The sequence below is a fragment of the Peromyscus maniculatus genome, chromosome 20 (genome assembly GCF_049852395.1).
Source record: "Peromyscus maniculatus bairdii isolate BWxNUB_F1_BW_parent chromosome 20, HU_Pman_BW_mat_3.1, whole genome shotgun sequence".
NCBI classification, from domain to species: Eukaryota; Metazoa; Chordata; class Mammalia; order Rodentia; family Cricetidae; genus Peromyscus; species Peromyscus maniculatus.
This window is the reverse complement of record NC_134871.1, coordinates 5,146,690-5,169,271: the sequence shown is the minus strand read 5'-3', so window position 1 is coordinate 5,169,271 and position 22,582 is coordinate 5,146,690. Positions and strand designations below refer to the sequence as shown.

General features: G+C 44.6%; 1 protein-coding gene and 1 long non-coding RNA gene across 2 annotated transcripts in view; one reads left to right on the top strand and one right to left on the bottom strand.

The window, feature by feature from the left end:
* The window catches only part of Fer1l6 (fer-1 like family member 6), a 127,336-nt gene extending 107,164 nt beyond the window's left edge, over positions 1-20,172 (top strand). The window contains exons 37-40 of the mRNA XM_006990681.4: positions 367-608; positions 2,332-2,495; positions 15,920-16,020; positions 17,908-20,172. Coding sequence (XP_006990743.1) covers positions 367-608; positions 2,332-2,495; positions 15,920-16,020; positions 17,908-18,094 — 694 coding nt within the window. The 3' untranslated portion in view covers positions 18,095-20,172. The remainder of the gene's footprint in view (positions 1-366; positions 609-2,331; positions 2,496-15,919; positions 16,021-17,907) is intronic.
* On the bottom strand, positions 2,844-12,106 carry LOC143269654 (uncharacterized). Its single transcript, XR_013046234.1, has 3 exons — positions 11,866-12,106; positions 11,604-11,624; positions 2,844-4,895 (listed from the first exon to the last, which is right to left on the bottom strand). It is a non-coding gene; the product is annotated as an uncharacterized LOC143269654 (long non-coding RNA).
* Positions 20,173-22,582: the final 2,410 nt, after the last annotated feature.

The window sequence follows — 22,582 nt, the reverse complement described above, 5'->3', positions numbered from 1 at the left end:
TGTAGAGGCTTCACTACAATCTTGTTCAATACTCCGGAGTGGAGATGACAGCCCTTCCACAGAGGACTCCCAGCAGAGGACTCCCAGACAGGGGCTCCGATCACGTGTTCACTTCCTCTTTTCTATCTTAATTGCACAGAGCTTCTGACCTATAAACAGTCAAAGACACTTACACAGCCTGCCTTGGGATGTCTTCTTTTTTAATCATTTTTCTCTTTCTCATTTAAAATGGAAACTTCCCTCTGAACCCAGCTACCTATAATGGAAGCTACGGCTCGGGCGCCTGAAGCTGGTCATGTCACTCTTGATTCTGCTGGTGCCTGAATAGCTTACTCTGAGTGTTTGAATTTCCTTATCTTTATGCAGGTGGATCAAGGGTTTGGAGGACGACAGGCAGGAGACGGATGTGCATTACAACTCCCTGACTGGAGAAGGGAACTTCAACTGGCGTTTCCTGTTTCCGTTCCAGTATCTGCCGGCTGAAAAGCAAATGGTCATCACCAAACGGGAGCACATCTTTTCCCTAGAGAAGATGGAGTGTAAGACTCCAGCTGTCTTGGTGCTGCAGGTCTGGGACTTTGAAAGACTGTCCTCAGATGACTTCCTGGGTAAGCCAGCCGCCTTCTCAAGCACATATTAATGCTAAGAGTGTCACTCTAGCTTTTGGAGAGCTGAGTGCGATTTTGTTATGAGCACAATAATTTTAGTGCTATTTGTGATTACACAAAAAAATTATCAATCGTCCAACCAGCCATTACTAGGGAACTGGCAAAACTGTAGTCTGTTAGTCTATGATAGGCGCCTAACACATTCAGGCAAGTCGGTCTTTGCTCTATTTAACACTAAGAAACAGTTAAACTTTGAGTTCATTACTGATCTGTTATGAGTAACCAGAGGGGCTGGAGAGGTGCTCAGCAGTCAAGGGCACATGCTGCTCTTACAGAGGACCCTGGGTTTGGTTCCCAGCACCCACATCAGGAGGCTCACGGCCACCTGAAACTCCAGTTCCAGGAGACCGGATACCCTTGAACAGGCACCTGCATCACCGTGGTACACATGCATATATTCAGGCTCACATACAAACATGTAAAATAAAATAATAGAATAAGAATAAATTGTAACAGGAATCTTAACAGATCTTATTAATAAAAACAAACCTGAGGCTAGTTATGGGATGAAGCTGGAAGATCAGAGAAACAGAACGAGCTACAGCTACCTCACCTTGCCAGTTCCTCAGCTGATCCTGTTTCCTCAGACTGGAAGCCTCTGAATCCTCATTCGAATGGCTCTCAGCTGAATTGCTGCTCAAAAGCCTAAAAGCTTAACCAACCAAATGCTTCTAGTTTCAGATCAATACAATCCACGTGTCCTTCATGTACTTTTCTACCAAAATAAATCTTTAAGAAAAAGAGCCCACCACAAGCCCTCACACATGAGGAGCACTCCGTAAACAACAACCCTGCAGCCATGACAATACTGAAACAGTCATGACCATGATAATACTGAAACAGGCAGTGGTCCGGAAAGTTGCAGGAGATGTGCTAAGTGAAACAGAATGTGGGAGGGAAATCTCATTTCTTTAAGATACACATTTATAGGTACAGGAGGGGTGGCAGGCTGGGGCTATGAGCTACTATACAGAACCATGGCCAGTGTGGTGAGACTGGATAATAGAATATATAGAGATAGATAAATAGACATAGATATAGATATAGTTATAGATATAGAGATAGATAGATAGATAGATAGATAGATAGATAGATAGATAGATAGATAGATAGATAGATATTGCTGATGTACATGCTCTAAAGTTTCACATTTAACAAACGCTACTTTATAATAGGAAAGTTGTCAAAATGAGACACACAGCTCCTTCATGACACTATCTTACCCTGAAGCAGCATTGCCATGAACTGGGTGGCCCTCTTCTGTCCTAGACAGTAGATGCAAAGGCAGAAGGACTTTGACTGTGACCTGCAAGATGATGTACAGGGGACTCTTACAGGGGGATCAGTACTGAAGTACAACAAACCTGAGGCCTGTCATCCAGGGAACAGCATGTTGAGCCGGGGAGATGCCCTGTCGTATCAATACTCCAGACTGAAGCCTGGAGATTCATATAACACTCTGCTCTGCCTTTCCACCTGCTACCATGTTATTAATTCTTGATGGGACCACGTGTCTCCATCTCATGCATACCTGCTCACATAGCTAGCACATCTCACGTGCAATATAACACTGACTGAGGGACTGGCCAGCGAGTAGAGGAGTCCCTGCTGATCCACAGTGACTGAAAATCCCGCCATAACTGTCAAGGACATCTCTTCACAGGCTCCCTGGAAATGAATCTTAACAGCTTCCCTCGGGCCGCCAAATCTGCAAAAGCCTGTGATCTGTCCAAGTTTGAAAATGCAAGCGAGGAGAACAAGATCTCCATATTCCAGCAAAAGCGTGTGCGTGGCTGGTGGCCTTTTGCCAAAAGCAAAGAGCTCACGGTAAGTGACAGCTGTAGAAGGTGGGCTGGGGGGGGGGCGCATCAGGGGACATCATGCTCTCTCAGTGAGTCGTTTTGTGAGCTTCACGTTAAGTGCTTTGAAGTAGCTCTTTAGAGCCCTTGAAGCAAAGGTCCTGCCAAAAACTAGACTTTCTAAAGCGTTATAAATGCATTAATAATCCTTTCGTATTTCAGCCTATTTGGTTTATAAGCTGTCTCCATTGGGGTGATTTTCCCTTATTTTACCTGAACTCATGCCCCTGGCCTTAAAATTTTAAACATTTCTTGAAATTATCCATAAAACCGTGGCTAATGCACAAGTTGAATGTAATTCTCTCATTCCTTGACCTCCAAACATGGGACCCAATTTTAATGACAGCCCATCCTTTCCCAGCTTCCTGGAGAGGGTGATAGCTGGTAGGGACATTTTCTCTTTCTTCTGCATTTTCAGGTTGATCTATGTTGGTCCATATTGGACCACCTGTGACTGGAGCTCCTGATCCTGTAAAGCTATTGGGCAGGGTGTTCCTTTTTCACATTCTTTGAGTCGCCCCCCCCCCACACACCCCATTGCTCCTCTGTAGGGACGGGGGGCCTGTGTAAGTCAGTAGGTTATACAAAGGTACTGAGGCAGGCAGCAGGGCTCCCTCATGTTAGCCTTTCTCTCTGCTCTGGATTCAGTGGGTATGAGGCGAGGAAGCCCCCCGAACGCTGCTGGTCAGATGCCCCAATATCTACTCTTACTACGCTTTCTGCAACATTTTCTTCTCTCTTCCGTTCTTAGTTTAGCGCTCTGTGGCCTGATGATATTGGTGGGGAACCCGAGGCACCAGCCACCCTTGGTCTTCTGGGTCCCTGGAGGACTTACTGAGAGCTGACTGTAACTCTGTGCTGGTTCTGGGTGTAGGGCGAGGAGTTAAGACGGTGGCTTGAGAGGATCAATCCCAGACAAAGAGGCTAAGGAGGGGAAGGCAGCGATGGAGGGAGAAAATGAGAACATGGGCTAACACAGAGACCAAGAGAGGAATTTCTTTAAGAAGGACTGCTGGGATTTTCCTTGTCTCAGTTACTGTTCTGCTGCTGGATTAAAACACCACCATGAAAGAAATTCAGGGAAGAGAGAGTTTATTCCAGAGGGATGGGGGTCGACCATGGTGGGGTAGGCAGGGCAGCTGGAGCAGGAAGCTAAGAGACCACATCTTCAACCTCAGACATGAAATAGAGCATGCACTGGAAGTGAGGCAAGGCTATACACTCTCAAAGCCCTCCCCCAGTGACATACTTCCTCCAGCACGGCTGGACCACCCCCCTAAACAGTGCCACCTACTGGAGGCCAAGTACTCCAATGCCAGAGCCTATAGGGAACATTTCTCATTCAAAACCACCACAATCCCACAGAGAGAATTGCTTTACAAATCTAAATACATGCTCTCAAATCAAGACCTTGCACACAGAACTTAAGATCAACCATTGAGTCTCTCTGAGCCCCCATTAAGGAAGTTTAATGTGTGTAAGAATTCCCTAGGAAGCTGTTAAATGGAAGATCTTTATTCAGTATGTGGGGAGGTCCAGCATCCTTGCCCTTCCAACAGCAAGATCCAGGTGAGGCCATTCTTATATGTTCCTACCAGCCTTAAGTCAGGAAGTACCATGCCCTGAAAAGATGGCAGTGGGGTCTGATCCGTGGAGCCTGGGCCTGGTACATTATTTGGATGTGTCCATTAGATTTAGCAGCAGAGAGGGTCCCAGCCATCTTTAAAGAATGAAATTGTCAAAGTTTATGACAGCATTAGTCATAATGGCCTGAAAGTAGAAAGACCTGATGTCTATGAGCTAATGAGTGAATAAATAAAGAATGATGCACATACCCAACTGAAAATTATTATCCAGCCATGGAGAGAAGTGAAGTCATGAGCACAGACCGACCTTGAAAACATCATGACAAGGGCTGGAGAGGTGGCTCAGAGGTTAAGAGCACTGACTGCTCTTCCAGAGGTCCTGAGTTCAATTCCCAGCACCCACATGGTGGCTCACAAACATCTATAATGCGATCTGGTGCCCTCTTCTGACCTGCAGACACACATGCAGGCAGAACACTGTATACATAATAAATAAATCTTAAAAAAAAAAAAAAAAAAAGAAAACATCATGACAAGAGGGAAAGAGTCAGGAACAGAGACCACATGGTACCCGATTCTATCTCTATAAAGTATATAGAAGAGGCAATCCACCAAAATACCTCGGTGGTTGACAGAGATGGGAGGGAAGAGGAATGCCTGTTAACTGGCTGCAGGGACTTCAAACAGGAGGTTCACGGCTGACTCCTGTGCAGAGCCTGGCTCCATTATTAACCCACAGTGTGATCTCGGGCAACTTCATCCCCCAGCCTCAGCGTCCGTACCTGCAAAAACAGAGGAGATGAACATGAGCACCTCATGAGGCTGTTGTGACATTGGAAGGGCACAGAATCGGTGTCTGGAATATTCTAAGTATTCAACGCGTGTCAGAATCTGTGTGTCGCAGCATGGTAATAATGTTTTCACCATCCCCCACTATTGGTGAAATTATTATGGCCACTCTACGTAGTTAAAAGGATATTTATTTAATGGCGTGACTCACAAATTAAGGAATAGGTAGGTCGCAGGGTCTGGGGAAGGTGTATCGCAGTCCAGCAGTGTTCTCTGGAGCTCTGCTTGGTCCACCTCCACCGTTCAGCGTTCAGCGTCCCGGCACCAAGCAAGCCCTCACCCATCCAGCTCAAGGGTCGCCAGGCACCTCCCCTGGCCCCGCCTCGTAGGCGTGACAGTTTCCAGAGTCTCAATGGGGGTTGGAACTTCCAGATCCAAGCTGGAATGGCTACCCACTACACCCACTTCTGCCTCTTTCTGCCATCATAAAGAGCTACATATCTGAGTCTATAAACAATGATGTCCTCTCCTAATGGGTCAAGAAAATAGAGGGGGAAATAAAGCCATTTTCATTATGTGAAAGCACTTATAAACAATACTTCTGGTGAACTGACCAAGATAATGGACTTCAGCAATCTGTTGTCAAGGCTATTTATTAAGTTAAGGAGCTATTAATTAAATGTGGCTCATTTCTGTTCACTGTGAGGTTTCTTTTTTGAGTATAGGTCACCTAGCTGCTCTATCAGCTATTCATTTTATCTCAGTAGTTGCAGGGAGTGTCCTCCAGACAGGGCTCTCCTAGGGGTATCCCTAACTTTTGAGTAGGAAGCAGGCTCCAGTCCCAAGGAGCTTGCTGTCTCTTGGGAAGACAAACTAGAAAAGTATTATGCCCAGATCACGGGGACCCCCAAAAGACCACCACGGAGATCGAATCCCATACATAAAAGCAAAGAGCCTTTATTTTCAAGCTCTGAGCTTGGTCTCTCTGTCACAGCAATGAGAGAGATGAGAGCCCAGAGCCCAGGCAGGGTGGAGTTTTTATCATAGCAGAGGTTGGGGTGAGGGGATTTCCAGGGCTCAGGACCCTGATTGGCTGACATTTGTCTGGGGGTAGAGGGAATGTTTGGAATGTCAGGTATTTCCTCTTAGATGCAGGTCCCACTGGGTGGGGTCAGCTTATGGCTCTTCCTGGGTCCAGGTGTTCCCTGCCAGAAGCTGTGTCTGGGTCTCTAAGCCTGTCATGGCAGCTGTGTGATCAAACTGTTTTGGGCCCCCCCACAAAAGAAGCCTCTCACCACCAGCTGACACAGCGGGGTGCGATCTGTCTGGGGCAATGACAAGTATTGCTAACAGCAGTTGACTGAGCCCCGACAGGTTGTGAAGGCTGAAAACCGCAAACTGACAGTGGTGGGAGCCTGAGTCCCAACCTCTGCTCTCTGGCCTCTGCAGCACCAGTCTCTGAAAACCAAACCCCAGCCTCTGCAGACACCAGCCTCAAATGGTCATATTTGGCCAAGGGTACCAGCTCTCCAACTAACCACATAGCTAGCCTGCTGCTTCTTTCCCCAGGCCAGCATGCTTTAACCACAAGAACTTCCCTCTGGCCAGGCTCCTTTCTCCGCAGCCTGCCTGTCTTGGAGTCTCTGTCACGTAAAAGTGATGGAACTGACAAATGATGGAGCTCTGGGTCATTAGTCTCTGTTTAGTGTCACTTGTGTGGGCCTCAGTATTTCCCACAGCACTAAACACTTAATGGTTATGAATTCATTCATCTGCTAAACCCCCATGATATGTATTACACACACACACACACACACACACACAATCAATCAATCAATCCCTAGTTTATTATTTTGTAGATAAGGAAGACAGGCATAGTGAGGTCATCACACAGTTCCAACATGGCTGGTCAAGGAAGGACATGGTTTAAACTGAAGCAGTCCACTCCCAAAGTCCTTGGTTTTAACCATTGTACAACATTTCCCTTTCTGGAAGAAACCCATGCAAATGGAGAGACATCAAGCCTGGTCCTACCCAACCTGGTCCTGCAATTATCAGCTGTCTTCTCCATGGGGCTGGTGTGGGGGATACTTGTAAATGACAAGAGACGTTTTGTGACTTGGAATGAGGTAAATGCCAGAGTTGGGCCACCTCTCCTCAGAAGTAGCAGCAGATTTATTTATATCCCCCCACCCCGCTTTCTCTGATTTATTTATATACACACACGAAGTCTCCAGTCTCCCCAAATAGTCAGTGCTGGCTTCCCTGTCCTTTAACTTTCTCCCAGGGAGCTGCACTTGCCTGTATGCAGTCCCGGGCTAGGATGCTAACTTTCTTGGTGTTTGTATTGCAAAAAAAAGAGTGATTCCTAAGCCCTTGACAAAGGCAGGCCTGGATATTTTAAAGGATAAAGCCTACCCAGTTTTCAAAGGCATTTATATACATTTCAAAGAGAAGAGAAAGTGCTTGTAATTATAGCTCTTCCAAAGTAAATTGCTCTAAGAGAAAGGAAGAGAGGGAATCCTGTTTACCGGTTTATAGGTTCATATGGTTTGTTTGTTGTTGACAGGGTCTCTCTCTGTGGCCCAGGCAGGTCCTGAACTCCTGACCCTCTAGGCTTATAGTTCTATGCCTGGTCTTCTTCCCTTGTTATCAACAGAAAGAATTAAATCTCTTTCAATATCTATTTTCCCTTATGCATCTGAAAGGGAGAATGTGAAATGACATCATTCTAAACTCACGCTGAGTCCGGCAGGTCCTGAAAGTCCTGCAGTGATCGCAGAAGAAAGTAGACCCCGGCTTCCCCTTGTCCTCTTTGCTCTGTAACCAATCAGTGCACATGTCCAGGAAGGCAGGCAGGCCACCCAGCACTTTTCTCCTAAAGTAACAGGAAGTGGGGTCGTCCCAGAGCGACCCCTCAGGTCACCTTCTTCTATCTCTTGAGTCTCAGCTTCCAGGTCTCTAAGCTGCAAGTGCTGATCTAGATGCCTGAGGAGTGTTTTTGTGGCACAGTCTCAGATTCCATGGGTCTTGTGATTTGATATCACTCATAGAGTTGGGAATAACGGCTCAACCTGTCCTCCCAGCACCTGGGAAGCTGAGGCAGGAGGACTGCTCCGAATTTGGAACTGATATAGTCTACATTCTAAGTTGTAGACTAGTTTGAGTTACAGCAAGGGCTCCCCCACTGCACCCCATCTCAAAAGTATATATATATATATATATATATATATATGTGTGTGTGTGTGTGTGTGTGTGTGTGTGTGTGTGTGTGTGTGTGTGTGTGTGTGTATGTATATATCACCCACAAAGTGCTGGGAATGTTTGATGTTTCTTTTTTGCCCAGTCACTGACAGGGGTGACAGGATTTGTTTACAGTCTCCGACATCTGCCAGACTGATTTTTAAAGCTGCTTATCAGTAGCCCAAGCTGTATAATTTAGACACTTGGGTTCACACAGCTCCTCGTGTGCAGTGCGCCGTCCTTGGCGCCAGGGCAAGCTGGCTGCAGGGAGGGCTCAGGGTGGGTGCCCTTGGCAGAGCAGGAGGGCATGTGCACACACTGCACCCCGTGTTAGATACTTCTTGCACCAACTAGTCCTCCTAAAAGCCAAGTGGGCCTCACAGGGGCTCACAGAGACCGGAGCAGCAAACATAGACCCTCTACGGGTCTGAGCTGGGTCCTCTGCATATATGTTGTGGTTGTACAGCTTCGTGTTCTTGCTGGACTCCCACTAGTGGGAGTGGGGGCTGTCTTTGACTCTTTTGCCTGCACTTGGGACTTTTTCCTCCTGCTAGGCTGCCTCATTCAGCCTTGATGTGAGAGCTTGTGCCCAGTCTTATGGTAACTTGTTAGGCCACGTTCAGTGGATATCCCTGGAGGAGTGAATCTGGGGGAGAGGGGAGGTGGCAGGAGAGACTGGGAGGAGTGGGGAGGAGGGGAACTGCAGTTGGAATGTAATGTATGAGAAAGAATAAAAGAAAAAAATTTCAAAATAAATAAATATTAAGTATTGCTTGAAGCAAAGTGAACTTACAGGTTTCAGTTATATAATTTTGTAAAGATGGCAGCTTTTCCTACACACTTTAATAAATTTATATCCTGAGTGTGTGTGTGGGGGGGGAACGCATGGTCATGCACACCTTTAATCCCAGCATTCAAGAAGCAGAAGCAGGCAGGTCTCTGTGGATTCAAGGCCAGCCTGATCTACAAATTGAGTTCCAGGACAGCTAAGGCTGTTACACAGAGAAACCCTATCGTGGAAAAACACAAATAAATAGATAGATAGATAGATAGATAGATAGATAGATAGATAGGTAGGTAGGTAGATAGGTAGATAGATGATAGATAGATTTATATCTAGTGGCTCTGAAAATTAACCCTTAGTAAATCTAAGTGTGCATGGACATGAATGGATATGGCCAAGAATGTTGATAAGCAGTTGGAATCATGCTAAAGTCTAATACAGCAACTGCAAAATGTATAAAGACTATCACAATAAAATACCAACTAAGGAAAAAAGACCACCTTTAAATAAATCACTCCTTTAAGATAGGGAGGTCAGGGAGTTTCTTCTCCAGGCAAATCCCACAAATTAACATGTACCCTGGGTTAGGTCCCAGGATGGTCAAGCCCTAAGTTTAAAAGGAGGCGGCTGTACTTCAGGATGAGAGATCAGCTGACAGCATCCTCGGTGTCTAAGGGTTCAGTGAGGAGGAGGAGGGTGAATTCCTGGCATCTCTGAGTTCACAGATTGGCTGAGGAGGTTGCTCGGCACACAGGTCATGATACATGGGCAGATTCCCGTTCTCTAAGACCAGAGCGGGTATGTTTGTGTGCAAAGGCTGTTTTCAAGGTTGAGCTTGTATAGTATATGTTCACAGGAAAAGCGCAACAGGTGGAGAGAACTCACACCCCCTCATGTGCGTATCATCTCATGAACACTGTGACTTAGGCACTGGTATGTGCATGGTTTCTTGTGTCGGAGTCACCTTTCACTGGACCAGAATACCTGGCAAGCAGTTTAAGGAAAGAAAGCTTTATTTCACTGAGGGTCTGAGTGACGCCGCTCAGCATGGCAGAGAAGGCATGGTGGCCGTAGCTGGTCACACCCATCCTTGTTCAGCACAGGACTCCAGCCCATGGTGGGGAGCCACCCCAATCCAGAGGAAAGCTTCTCTCCTAATTAAACCTCCCTGGAAACACTCTCTCACAGACACACCCAGGAGTGTAGCTCAGATATCTGATTACATTAGGCTATCATTATTGGGAATATGACTTCCTTTCTGAGGTACTGGGTATCAAACCTCATGCATGTTGGGAAGTATTCTGTCCCTGAGCTAACTATAAAATATTTTGCCATTACAACCCTGGCCCCCCAAGTGTGTTTTACAGCTGTTTCTTCATGAAAAATCCAATCCTGGTCCATGTGTTGCTCTTGGTAGCTCTATCTCTTTTGGCTTGTTTAATTTTAGCACAGACACCCCCACACCACCCCCAACTCTCTGATATTGACTATTAGTAAGACTAGGCCTGAATTTTCTGGTTGCTTTCTCATGGTGTTACTTATCTTAATCTCTATTTCCTATATTGTCTCTGGATGAGGTTAGGTGCAAAAGTTACTGTGTTGAGAATGTGAAGTCAGTCTATTTGATACAGGGTACTGTTTACTGCCTAGAGAACCAATGGTCCTGCTGTAGGTGATGCTGGGTTGCTAGGCTGGTTAGGTTGGCAGGTGTAAGATCTCTTCCTTGCATAGCTATATTTTTCCTTTTCCATGAGCAGGTCACTGATCAGGCAACAGTGGCATTTTGATCTCTCTGCTGCCGCCAACCTTTACCTCCTGCTTTTATAACCACCAAAGATCTTGTTCTCTCTCTCTCTCTCTCTCTCTCTCTCTCTCTCTCTCTCTCTCTCTCTCTCTCTCTCAGCATCCATCTAAGAGCTTTCCTTCATAAAGCAGAAATATGATCGCTCTACTTTCCCGCCCCCAAAATGATGGAATAACTACTTAATCATATCTGCTAATCACCAAAGATTAGAATCAAGAGTTATTGTAAGAATCATCATGAAACTTTTCCTCCTTGACTTATTCTTAACTGTGTCACTACAGACTAATAATAGAATTTTTGGAAAATACATGTCTAACTGTACCCTCTGGAAGGACCTAGGATCAAAATCACCTGGTAGCAAATAAAACTTTTAGTGCGTGAATTGTAGTTTCTAGATATCGTCTACCAAAAGCAGTGACCTCAAACCTATCACCACAATAATACAGGAAGAGTCTGAGACACCTAGTTAAAGCACTCGGGACAACTTGAACAGGTGATTCAAGAATGGCCATGCTAAGGACAAAAGCCTTTCCTGAGTTCTGAGTCATTATGTAAGTCGGATACTCAGAAATGAAGTCCCTAGGCTGAGAACACAGGTATATACAATGGACACACATGTCTGGACATCTGGACGGAGCAAATCCTTTAACATGGCTGTGACAAACAGTATAAGGAGAAAAGATTTGCCTCACAGTTTCAAAAGATTTCAGTCCATCTTCAGGGAAGACATGGAGGTGAAAGTGTGTGGCAAAGGTCATTCCCTTCGTGGTGGACCAGAAAGCTGAGAATGGACCAGAAAGACCGATGGAGCCTCACACAACTTTCAAAGACCCATCCCTAGTGACCTTCTTTCAATCACCTGGATCTCACCTCCTGAAGGTTCCACAGTGCCTGAAAAATAACCATAACCAGCTAGGGGACAAGCATGAAAACATGGACCCATAAATTCAAACCATAACTCTCCATGTATATGTTTCTCCTTAAATTATTTTACCAATGCACATTCCATCATGAATTTTTTTTTGCAGATGACTCTTTTAATACCAGTGAAGTCGCATTTTAATGAGCAATAATAATCAATTATTGATGAAAAAGGTGTGTCCATTCTGAACACAGTCTCTTCTCTGCTTACCTGATAGCCACTCCCGGGGTGTTGAAGTTTGCAGTTCATAAACAGTAACTGTGGTAGAGAACATCCACATTCTCTTCACAGACCTTTCCTTATCATTTTTTTTCCCATCCACAGATGTCAAGAGGTTAATGGGTAGTGTCTCAAACTGTCTGTGTGGGTTTTTTTCCTTCTAGCCCTGATTTTAAATTACATTTGGAGGATATTATTAGCTTAAGATCTCTGTTTGGTGTGAGGCTGAATACTGATGATAGAGTGGGAAGTGAAGCCCTCTGGGTATAGAGATAGGCAATGAGGAGCAGTGTTTATCAGAATTCGACAGTCACACCTTCCCCCGTTGGCTCCCCGAGGCTAGAATAAGCAGGGCTCTCCATAATTACAACTGATGACTTCTATTCTATGCTGAGGTCAGAATTTATGTGCTCAGCCTTCTTTTTATGATTTCCTGTTTCACTCTGGACCCGTGGGACTCATCTATGTATGTCTGAAAGCAACCTTATTCTGGGGGAGGTGGAGGGGATATGTCCATACTATAAACATCCTAAGGACAGTGAGTCTCAGAGAGGACAGACCACTCACTCAAGGTCACATTGCTTCAATACAGATCACTAAGTTACACTCATTCAACTATTGTCTATACTGAGTTATGCTGTTCTATGCCATCTTCAAGCTATCCATTTCCTGTCCATAAACTGGGATCAAATACATATACTAATGCCAGAATGATGGCAAAGATTGTGGAATCCCTTCAGAACTTTTCAGAAAAGGCACAGTTATTTGTTGTTATTAAAGATGGCTCAGAGGGTAAGGGAGCTTGCTGCCCAGTCTGAGGGACTGTGTGCAATTCCCAAGACCCAAATGGGATGAAGTAGAGAACTGACTACAGCTAGGTGTTCTCTGACTCTCTCTCTCTCTCTCTCTCTCTCTCTCTCTCTCTCTCTCTCTCTCTCTCTCTCTCTCTCTCTCCCCCCCCCCCTCTCTCTCTCTCTCACACACACACACACACACACACACACACACACGAGAGAGAGAGAGAGAGAGAGAGAGAGAGAGAGAGAGAGAGAGAGAGAGAGACTATCCCTCTTGCATGCACACACACACAATAAATACAAATAACATTTCTGAATCCTGGGACATTTAATGCTGCTTTGGGTTGTCCAGCATTTTAAACAAAGAATGATTGACAGCACCAAGATTTGAATTGATAATTTATAATATAAGTCCACCTCGCATCTCTACTCATTCAGACAGCCATGTTGTTCTCTGCCCCCCCTCTTTCCCTCCCTCCCTCCCTCCCGCCTGGAACTTTGTTCCAGGTACTCTGTTTTCCTCAGCAAGGAGTCACTGGGACATATAAAGTAGCAAAATAATGAGTCTTAATGTAAGTGGACCTCATGATTCACACGATAATTTTGTAACAGAGATTAGCAAGCATCTCCAGGCCTCGGTTTCTTTGGCTGCAACATGAACATGGGAATGCTGTCTCCTTTGCTGGATACTTGAAATGGCTCATCAGCATATGAAGCACCTTCAGGCCTACCTACCCAGCTCTGTAGCTGAGCCTATTATTATCAAGCAGTAGAATATAAAGAGCTGCTCTGCTTCTGTTACTCTCCTCCTGAGTGCTTCCTGTTCATTTCTACCCTGTTCCAAGAATTCCAGAACTTGGTATTTGGCAAGCATGTCTCAAGCTGACTCTCCACCAAATTAGAGCACCTGGGTGAAGTTCTTAGAGCAGATCACTGCTCAGCAGAGTTTTGGCCACCTATGAAGGGGCCCTGGAAGTTGTGAGACTCCTCCCTTTGCCATGAATTTTAAGCTGGTTTCTTAGCTTTCTTCCAATCACCTAGTCTTAAGGAGCTCCCTGGAGCTCTAACAATGTCATTAGCACAACCTAGATGTTACAGCCAGCTCATTCTAGAGCTGACAGATGGGGACATCAAGACTCAAGGTGGTATCATGAAGGCATCATGGAATCATCTGAGAAGAACATTTTAAACCTTCTAATCCAATATCCAACAAGTGAATGGATAAGTTGCCAGACAGTTTGTTACCATGGAAATATCAGGAGCCTTTATGTCTTACAGACCAGGATTCAAATTCTAGTTGGATGGCTTATTGTGTGTATATCCTTGGAAACATTGATCTCTGACTTCGGTTCTCCATCTCCAAAAAGAATAGCTACCAGCTGGGTGGTGGTGGTGCATGCCTTTAATCCCAGCACTCAGGAGGCAGAGCCAGATGGATCTCTTGAGTTCGAGGCCAGCCTGGTCTACAGAAAGAGATCCAGATCCAGAACAGGCACCAAAACTACACGGAGGAACCCTGTCTCAAAAAACAAACAAAAAACAAAAACAAAACAACAAAAAAAGGATAGCTACCTTGCTTGATTTTGAAACAGACCAAGAGATAATAGAATAAATGAGCCAGAGACAAGATGTATAACTGCAATTTGAATTACTCAGTAGTATTATATGCTAATAATTGTGTGAAAGAATAACTGTAAACTACAGAAGCTATATATTACTTATTTCTTGCAGTTTTAAAATATCTTCTGAGCACTTCACAGGTAGGTCATTGACTGCCATAATTTCTCAATGAGAATGAGAGACTACACATATTCATGTATTTAAGAGACATTTCTAAATCACAAGACATGGTTGAGTGGAACAGGAAATCAACCAAATAGTCATATAATCTCTAATTCACAGGTGACCCAAAGAGAGAAGCCATGACAGTGATTGCATTTGTTAAAAATGCTTCTATGATGCTTTAGTCCCCTGCCAGCTCTACTGCCCCCTTCCTGCCACATCACCTTGGATCTCAGCCCAGGAGACCTAAGGAGGCAGGAGGAGAAAAAAAAATCTCCTCCATTAAGAACAGGTGTTCCAGCAAATCAGAGTCCCCAGAGCCTGGACCAGCATTGGCTTACAGAGGGCCTGTCATGTAGTGAATGAATGAGTGAACAACAAAAAAGAATGATTTGATTTCTGCACCGTAGTTTGCCAGTCCAGGAGTTACATCACTGCCCATAACCTTGGCATGGTGCTTGAAAGAATAGCTTGGCACTCACCACTTACAAATCAGAGGGACTGTTTGCCATAGAGGAGGCAGAGGTAGCTCTAAAACAAAAGGTTAGTTCTGATATCATTAGTGAACACACCACACACACACACACACACACACACACACACACACACACACACACACACTAAATGGTGGCTGATAGAGAAGCTATTCTGAAAATTCAGGGTTACAGCCACCCATTTCCTCTTGAGAATTGATGGAAAAGAAAGTAGTTGACACAAAGAGGCCTGAACTTCGAGTCCTTAGTCCCTTTCTAATGACTACTCAGTATCTATCATTAGTCTTATTTATTCCCATATTAATGATGCCAGAGTGGTCCGTGTGGGGTATCTGTGCCTTTTTGCCCATGTGGAACCCTTTCTACACACAAAACTCAGCAGTAGCATCATTATGGGCCTCTTATGGCTAATGCAGGCATGTGCATATGTGTGCACAGGTGTGTGTGTGCCCAAGGACGCATGTGTAGCGACCAGAAGTTGATGTTGGAGTATCTGCACCCATCACTTTCTACCTTAGACAAGGTCTCTGCACTTGACCTGAAACTCACTGTTTCAGCTAGATTGGCTGTCCAGTGTCATCGTCTCCCCGCCTGCCCACCCGCCCGCCCACCCCCCCCACCTCCCCCACCTTCCGCCCACTTGCCTCTGCCTCCTTACTGCTGAAGTTATACATGCTGCCACCTCAGGCTTCTGTGTGGGTGATAAGAATCTGAACTCAAGTCTTCACACTTTCACAACAAGCCCTCTACCCACTGGGCCCTCTCTCCAGCCCCACCCTGGGGATTTTGTGATTCCCCACAAGATGGTTTCTCCCAGGACCAAAAAAAAAAAAAATTGATACTTCTCAAAAGAAACCAACAGACTACTCAAAATACTTCCTGGTGATCTCTGAGATGATGTCACATTTAGAGAGTTGGGTTTTCCCCCAACAGATCTGTGTGATTAGAAACTGATGTTTCTGTCTGATGCAGGGCAAGGTTGAAGCTGAGTTCCACTTGGTCACAGCAGAAGAAGCTGAGAAAAACCCTGTTGGGAAAGCCCGAAAGGAGCCTGAGCCATTGGCCAAGCCCAAGTGAGTATGGCTGGGCTGTAGTTGGGAACCTGGGGCAAGGGCAGGGCCTCTGCAGGCCCCAGGATTTTCTGGGGTTCTGGTGTTCCTTTTACCTCACAGAGAACTCAGGAGTCAGGGGTCAGGAGGTTAGTGCCATCCAACTTGTGTAGTTGACTGTTTTTATAACTGAAAAAAACGCCTTGAAGATCTCCGACTGTCTGCAGATGGAGCAGGAATGTGCACCTGTAGTATGCCTCGCCAGCCTTCCCGGTGCGCTTCATCTTTAACTCATGTTATACATTCTCTAGCCAAACTTACAGGCTTGACTTCACCCTTTCACACTTCATTGAAAAGTTATGCTTCATTGTCCTAGTTGTTCTAATCAGCACAATATTCCATATTAACTTGTGCCCATCATCAATTTGGTCACCACCCCATGGTCAGTTAATCAACTTCATTTTGCCATTTTTGTTTCTTTTTATTTATTTTTTGACATGATGAAAACACTTTCTTTTTGATACACCATTACTTTAAAAACTAAATCCACAGAATTGCCATTATTAGGGAAATAACGGTGCCTGATTGCACTTGATTCTTGGTAGGTAACATAGTCATTAAAAATGGAATGTACGTGAAACACGTGTAGGAATGACTTTTGGAGTTATGTTTGCCCTACCTCTCCCCAGATCCAGGGTGCATGGTATTTTCTCTACCCATGTTGCACCTCTCATAATGTTAGAAGCACATCGGGTACTTAGTTACTCATTAGCTCAAAGCTGTTTACTAAAGCATCCATTCAAACATACTTTGCTCACGGAGACTATGACAGCGCACACAGGGTCTGCACACGTTCAAGTAAAAACGGGGTTCGGGTGATGAGAGGGGGAAGCGGACACATGTTCCCATCCCAAACCAAGAAGCTATTGATGGTTGCTTGCAAAAGAAAAAGTCGTTTTCTCCAGTGGAGTCTCACTGGGAATATAAACCACACTTAAGGGTAGTAGATGGCCAACACAAAACAACATCAAGGGTATCTATAGACTTTGTCTCATATTGCTTTGTTTGGGCTTTTTTTTTTTTTTTTTTTTTTTTTTTTTTTTTTTTTTTGTCTCACTGGTCTCTTGTTGTATATTACAGCTTCCAGTTTTGTGGTTTTATAGATTTTATGTCTGTCTGTCTTTCTCTGTGTGTCTTTCTTTCTTCCTTTATTCCTTCCTTCCTTTCTTTCTTTCTTTCTTTCTTCCTTCCTTCCTTCCTTCCTTCCTTTCTTCATTTATTTATTTATTTCTCTGTTTTTATTCTGGTTTACTTTTTGTTTGTTTTCTAAATAGAGAAAGAAAGGGCATGGAGTTAGGTGGGTGGGGAGGTGGAGAGGACCTGGGAGAAGTTGAGGGAGGCAAAACTGTGATCATAATATTTGTATGACAAACCTTTTTCAATATAAAAATATTTTGGAGGGCACAAAGTTTATTTAGGAGACACAGCATGGAGACTCATAACATAGTAATGAGTACAGAAGACACACGTGCTGTAGTCAGAAAGGGGGCCAGTCAAGGAATTCAGAGTGAGGAGGATTCCTGACGGACCGAGGTGGTCAGCGCAAACTTCATGCAGAAGGAGGGCTTGAGCTGGTCGTAGAAGGACAGATGAAGGGATGGAGGGTATGGGCTTCGGCTGGGTTCTTATGGGGTTCTGGTTCTGTTCAGAGTAACCTGTAACCCCAGGAAGGAGTCGTTACAGACCACTTGGTAAACTGTTCTATTCCTGTTGCTTCAGGCAGAATGGTCTTTCACCCCTATTCTTAGACGTTGCCTATGGGTCCCCAGAAAGACAGTATTGGACGTGTTTCCTGTGGGCTTGGGACTCCTGGGTATTGAACATGACCCTCCTCCCTTATTTCTTCCGTAGCCGCCCAGACACCTCCTTCTCGTGGTTCGTGAGCCCCTTCAAGTGCCTGTACCACCTCATCTGGAAGAACTACAAGAAGTACATCATCATCGCTTTCATTCTGATCATCCTCATCATCTTCCTGGTCCTCTTCATCTACACCCTGCCAGGAGCCATCAGCCGGAGGATTGTCGTGGGAAGCTCATAAGGGCAGCGGAGAACACAGACCTCTTTTCGAGAATGTTCTCCTCCATTTCCTGTGTGAACCTCTAAGATCATGTGCTGTGGGAGGTGCTATGGTGAATGCTAAAGGAATAGACTCAGAGGACCGAATACCCATCCCTGGGTCTCAGTGCAAACCGGGTTTCTCCAGGAAGACAGCGCTCTGGCAGTCTCTCTCTGCCCCAGTCCCTGCTACCATCCTTCAGACTTCTAAATCCCAGATCTTGTTATTGCCCACAAGTAACCTAGAACAACGACTCTTTCACTCCAGGCTAATCAACAGTGACCTCACATGGACCTCAGTGAAACTTTTCTTTGTGGAATAGATTCTCTTCAAAAAGATTAAACTCCGAGTCTATGATTTTATTAGAAGCATTGTATTTCGAATAAAATGTCTTAGTAAATAGACTGGAAGTATTTAGCAAATTGCTAGCTGTTTAACATGTCCCAAATATCACTTGGTTTAATCTTCACAGTTACAGGACACATTCACTTTCAGCCTGTCAAATTGGTTGGACAAAAGCATGTATAGATCATCTAAAATACTTTATTGTTGAAGTTCCTCCAGAGAGACAAAATGCAGCCGGGTTACCCTGAAAGTCAACTGAACGTGGCCAGTAGCAGTAGTGAGCAATGAGAAATTCACTTGAATTTGCTCTGTGGCGATTTCCAAGTGGAGTGTTCACAATTTGTCATAAGACATATGAGCTATAACTCTGTGTATGTGGGGTGTCAGGGCAGGCTCCCTGCCACCCAGTGGGCATTCTCATTTGCTAGGTAGACAGCCTCCCACCAAGTCTTGTGCTCCCACGGGTCATTTGACTGTGATATGAATGGCCAGCACTGCCTCTGCTCATCCCTTACCCGACCAGCAGGAGAGCCAGGTTCATTATAATGTGAGTCTCAAGTACAGAATGTAAAAACCAGTCCAGGAACAACAGCTTATCCACTTGACAAATGCATCAGCGTGTCTTGAAAGGAAACTTCTGCTCTCCAAAGCACAGTTCCTATATCCCATGCTCTCTACAGTGGGAGTTGAACTGAGGGCCTTCTTTTCTCAGACACAGTGAGGAAATGGGATGTTTGGCCTCAATCCCCTTGCAGGACTTTTGGCCCCATAAATTTTTCTTCTTCCTATTACCAAAGGTTATTTAGGGCCGTAATGGGGTTCCCCTCTTGACCCTAGAAGCATCAAGACCACGGATTATATTTTATCTGTTTTGGTTTTTGGTTTTTGTTTGTTTGTTTGTTTGTTTTGTTTTGTTTTGTTTTATGAGATGGGGTCTGGTGTAGTCCATTTGAATCTCAAACTTCCCATATAGCCAAGAATACCTTTGATTCCTGACCTCCCTGCTTCCATTCCCTAAATGTTAGAATTACAGGCATACTCCACCATGCTTGGCTTCTCCTGTATATTATAATACCATTGCAGAGTTGCAACTTTTCTAAAGGCAAAGGTGCTTATGTCTACACAGAAAATCATTCTAGGATTTCCAGGATCCATCAAAAACAGAAAGATTAAAAAATACAAACTTACAGTGCTGGTATTGGAACCCAAAGCCTAGCCCACCTGGACAAGCATCCCACTATTGATTTACAGGCCCTGTGATTTTTATCCTTAAGCACTGTTTGCTCAGTTCTGGATGTGGATTCTCTGTCTCTGGCAACTATACCATCACATTTTCCTTAAGTGCTGAGAAATAGAAGCTTCTGCCTTGGCAATGTTTCCTAGTGAGATCGGCTACATCCATGGCGGCTCATTTTCACTGTGCAGTAATGTACATCCATCCTTAATGAGGAGGTCAGAATGTTTGATGCCATGAGGCATATGTGCTAAATTCATTATGAGTAAGTATTTGTATATGTATTAGAAAACTATGTACAGCATGCTGTAAAAATAAATATATATACAACAATGGAAAAATGTCTAGAGAAATATACCAACGTCAACAGTAGTTATCTAGGCAGTATAAGCTTTTCTTTGCCTTCTTATTTTTCTATTTCTCCCAAAACTTCTGTAATAAACATGTAGTATTTTAATGTAAAAATTTAATAAACACAAACTTACCTCTGTTCATTTGAAAACATTTATTGTCTCCCATAAACTGGGTAGTGGAGATACAGCAGAAAGTAGTATGCATGGTCAGATTACCACAGGATTTGCATTCTAAAAGCTCCCCCTAATTATTGTCTTATCTTCAAATAGTGAATCTTCCAAGAAAGGCAGTGAACAACAAATGTGTTTCCCAAATGAGGCTTTGAAAAAAAATGCATACATTTCTAGTGTGGTTGGAAAGAGGACTATTATTTTTAGATAAATTTGGATGGAAGGGCAGGTGCTTTCTGGTGAATTCTAGAAGGTAAACTCTTGACAAAACTATGCAAATTGTTGAAACAGCTAATAAAAGCAAACAAGAAAATTATCCGGAAATCCTTCTAAGTGAAACAGAGTCCATCAGCTTCCCCTTGATATCAAAAGATGTCCAGATGCTAAAAAAGCCTGGTGGCAGAAGCCTTAGAAACATTTTAGAAATGTGTGAGATGGAGTTGGTAAGCAAGGATAATTTTGGAGTCAGCCATGGCTGGTGTTCTATACATAGGATATCACATATGGCCTGTCCTGCAAAGAAAAATTAAACAAAATAATGTCTTGCCTAATTATGCAGCCCTGGTCCTAAAGATAAGCAGTTTAAAAAAAAAAAAAAAAGAATACCCATTTTCCAAGTTGTCATGAGTCCTCACCTTTGTTTTTTTCTTATGGCTTAAATACATTTCAGAATGCTTTTTATCTTTTTAAAATAATAAAATAATGCGAGACAAAATTAGTCCCAGCAACAATCACAACATCCTACAGGATTGGATAGCTAATATGGCATCACACCCTGGGACCATTTGGTTCTTTGTTCTTCTCTTCTGTCGTAGACACCCTGGCCAGAGAGAAAACATTTCATTTACCTTTTAAAATTGGTGTGTTTGGAGAGAGAGAGAGAGAGAGAGAGAGAGAGAGAGAGAGAGAGAGAGAGAGAGCGAGCATGTACATGCAGGTGCATGTGGAAGAGCAGGAATCACAAATGCCAAAGGCAGGTCTCTGATGACTTACTCTGTCTGTCTCCATTTTTATTTTTTGAGACAGAGCCTCTTTCTGAACCCAAAGCTCACCAATTACATTAGAATAGCTCACCAGTGAATGAGCTCTGGAGATCCACCTATCTCTGCTCCCCAAGGACTAGGATTACAGATGTGCACTACTATGCCTGAGCATCCAATTTCCCAGCCTAGAGAAGAGATATTTTAAAGAGAGACACTTGTGATCTCAGACTACTAAAATAATGGTCCCCAAAGAGCTGGAATTTCTCCAGGAATCTCCAGCTGGGGCAATGGGGGGGGGCAGAAGCCTGGTGCCAGCCAGAGGGAGACCTTGCTTCCCAGCAAGAAATGACATGGTGGTGGCCCAGCACTTGGGAGGCAGAGGCAGGTGGATCTCTGTGAGTTCGAGGCCAGCCTGGGCTAAAGAGTGAGTTCCAGGATAAGCTCCAAAGCTACACAGAGAAAACCCTGTCTCAAAAGGAGGAGGAGGAGGAGGAGGAAGAGGAGGAGGAGGAGGAGGAGGAGGAGGAGGAGGAGAGGAAGAAGAAGAAGAAGAAGAAGAAGAAGAAGAAGAAGAAGAAGAAGAAGAAGAAGAAGAAGAAGAAGAAGAAGAAGAAGAAGAAAGAAAGAAGGTTCTGAAGGTTCTGACAGCTTGTCCGACCACCTTGCAGGAGAGAGCTGGCAATGGTGGAGGGCAGGACCATACACTGACTGGGACTGTGAGTCACTCACGCCTCCTGCTCTCTGCTTAAACCTATGTCAAGGCCGTGAGACCAGACATGGAGTTACTAGTCATTTTTATGTGTTCCTCTTCCCAACATGGTCATGTTGAGTAAGACTCCTTTCTCTGCTTTCCACTATTATCGCTTTAATTGGCAGATTGAGGGTGGGTGGCCAACCCTAGTTCGTTAAAGCTGCCAGGGCCTGGGTTTTGACCCTAACAACTCTAGTAATCCATGACACACAAATAGACATAATAAGGTCCACCTCACAGTGGGGGCCACCTGACTTTCTTACTCAGCAGATAATTATTTAGTCTTGTCCTCATGCTAGCTGCATGGACAGCATTGGGGACACCAATGAACACAAATAAAGTCCCTGGGCAAACACATGGGGCATGCAAAGGAGACAAACCAAATAATCACACCTTCCAAGTTACAGATGGACGCACTAAACAAGGGCAAAGTATTGAGAACAGCGACAGGGCCTCACAGAGGGACCTCCACCCCGCCCAGACACCAGGTAGACATGCCAGGGAAGCAATAGCCAAGGAGGATGTGATCAGGAAAGGAGAACATTCCAGATGGAAGACAGCACATGCCAAGGTCCTGTGGAAGGAGTACGAGAGGCCGGCCGTGGAGGAGAATGAAGGAGACTGAGGTGAGAG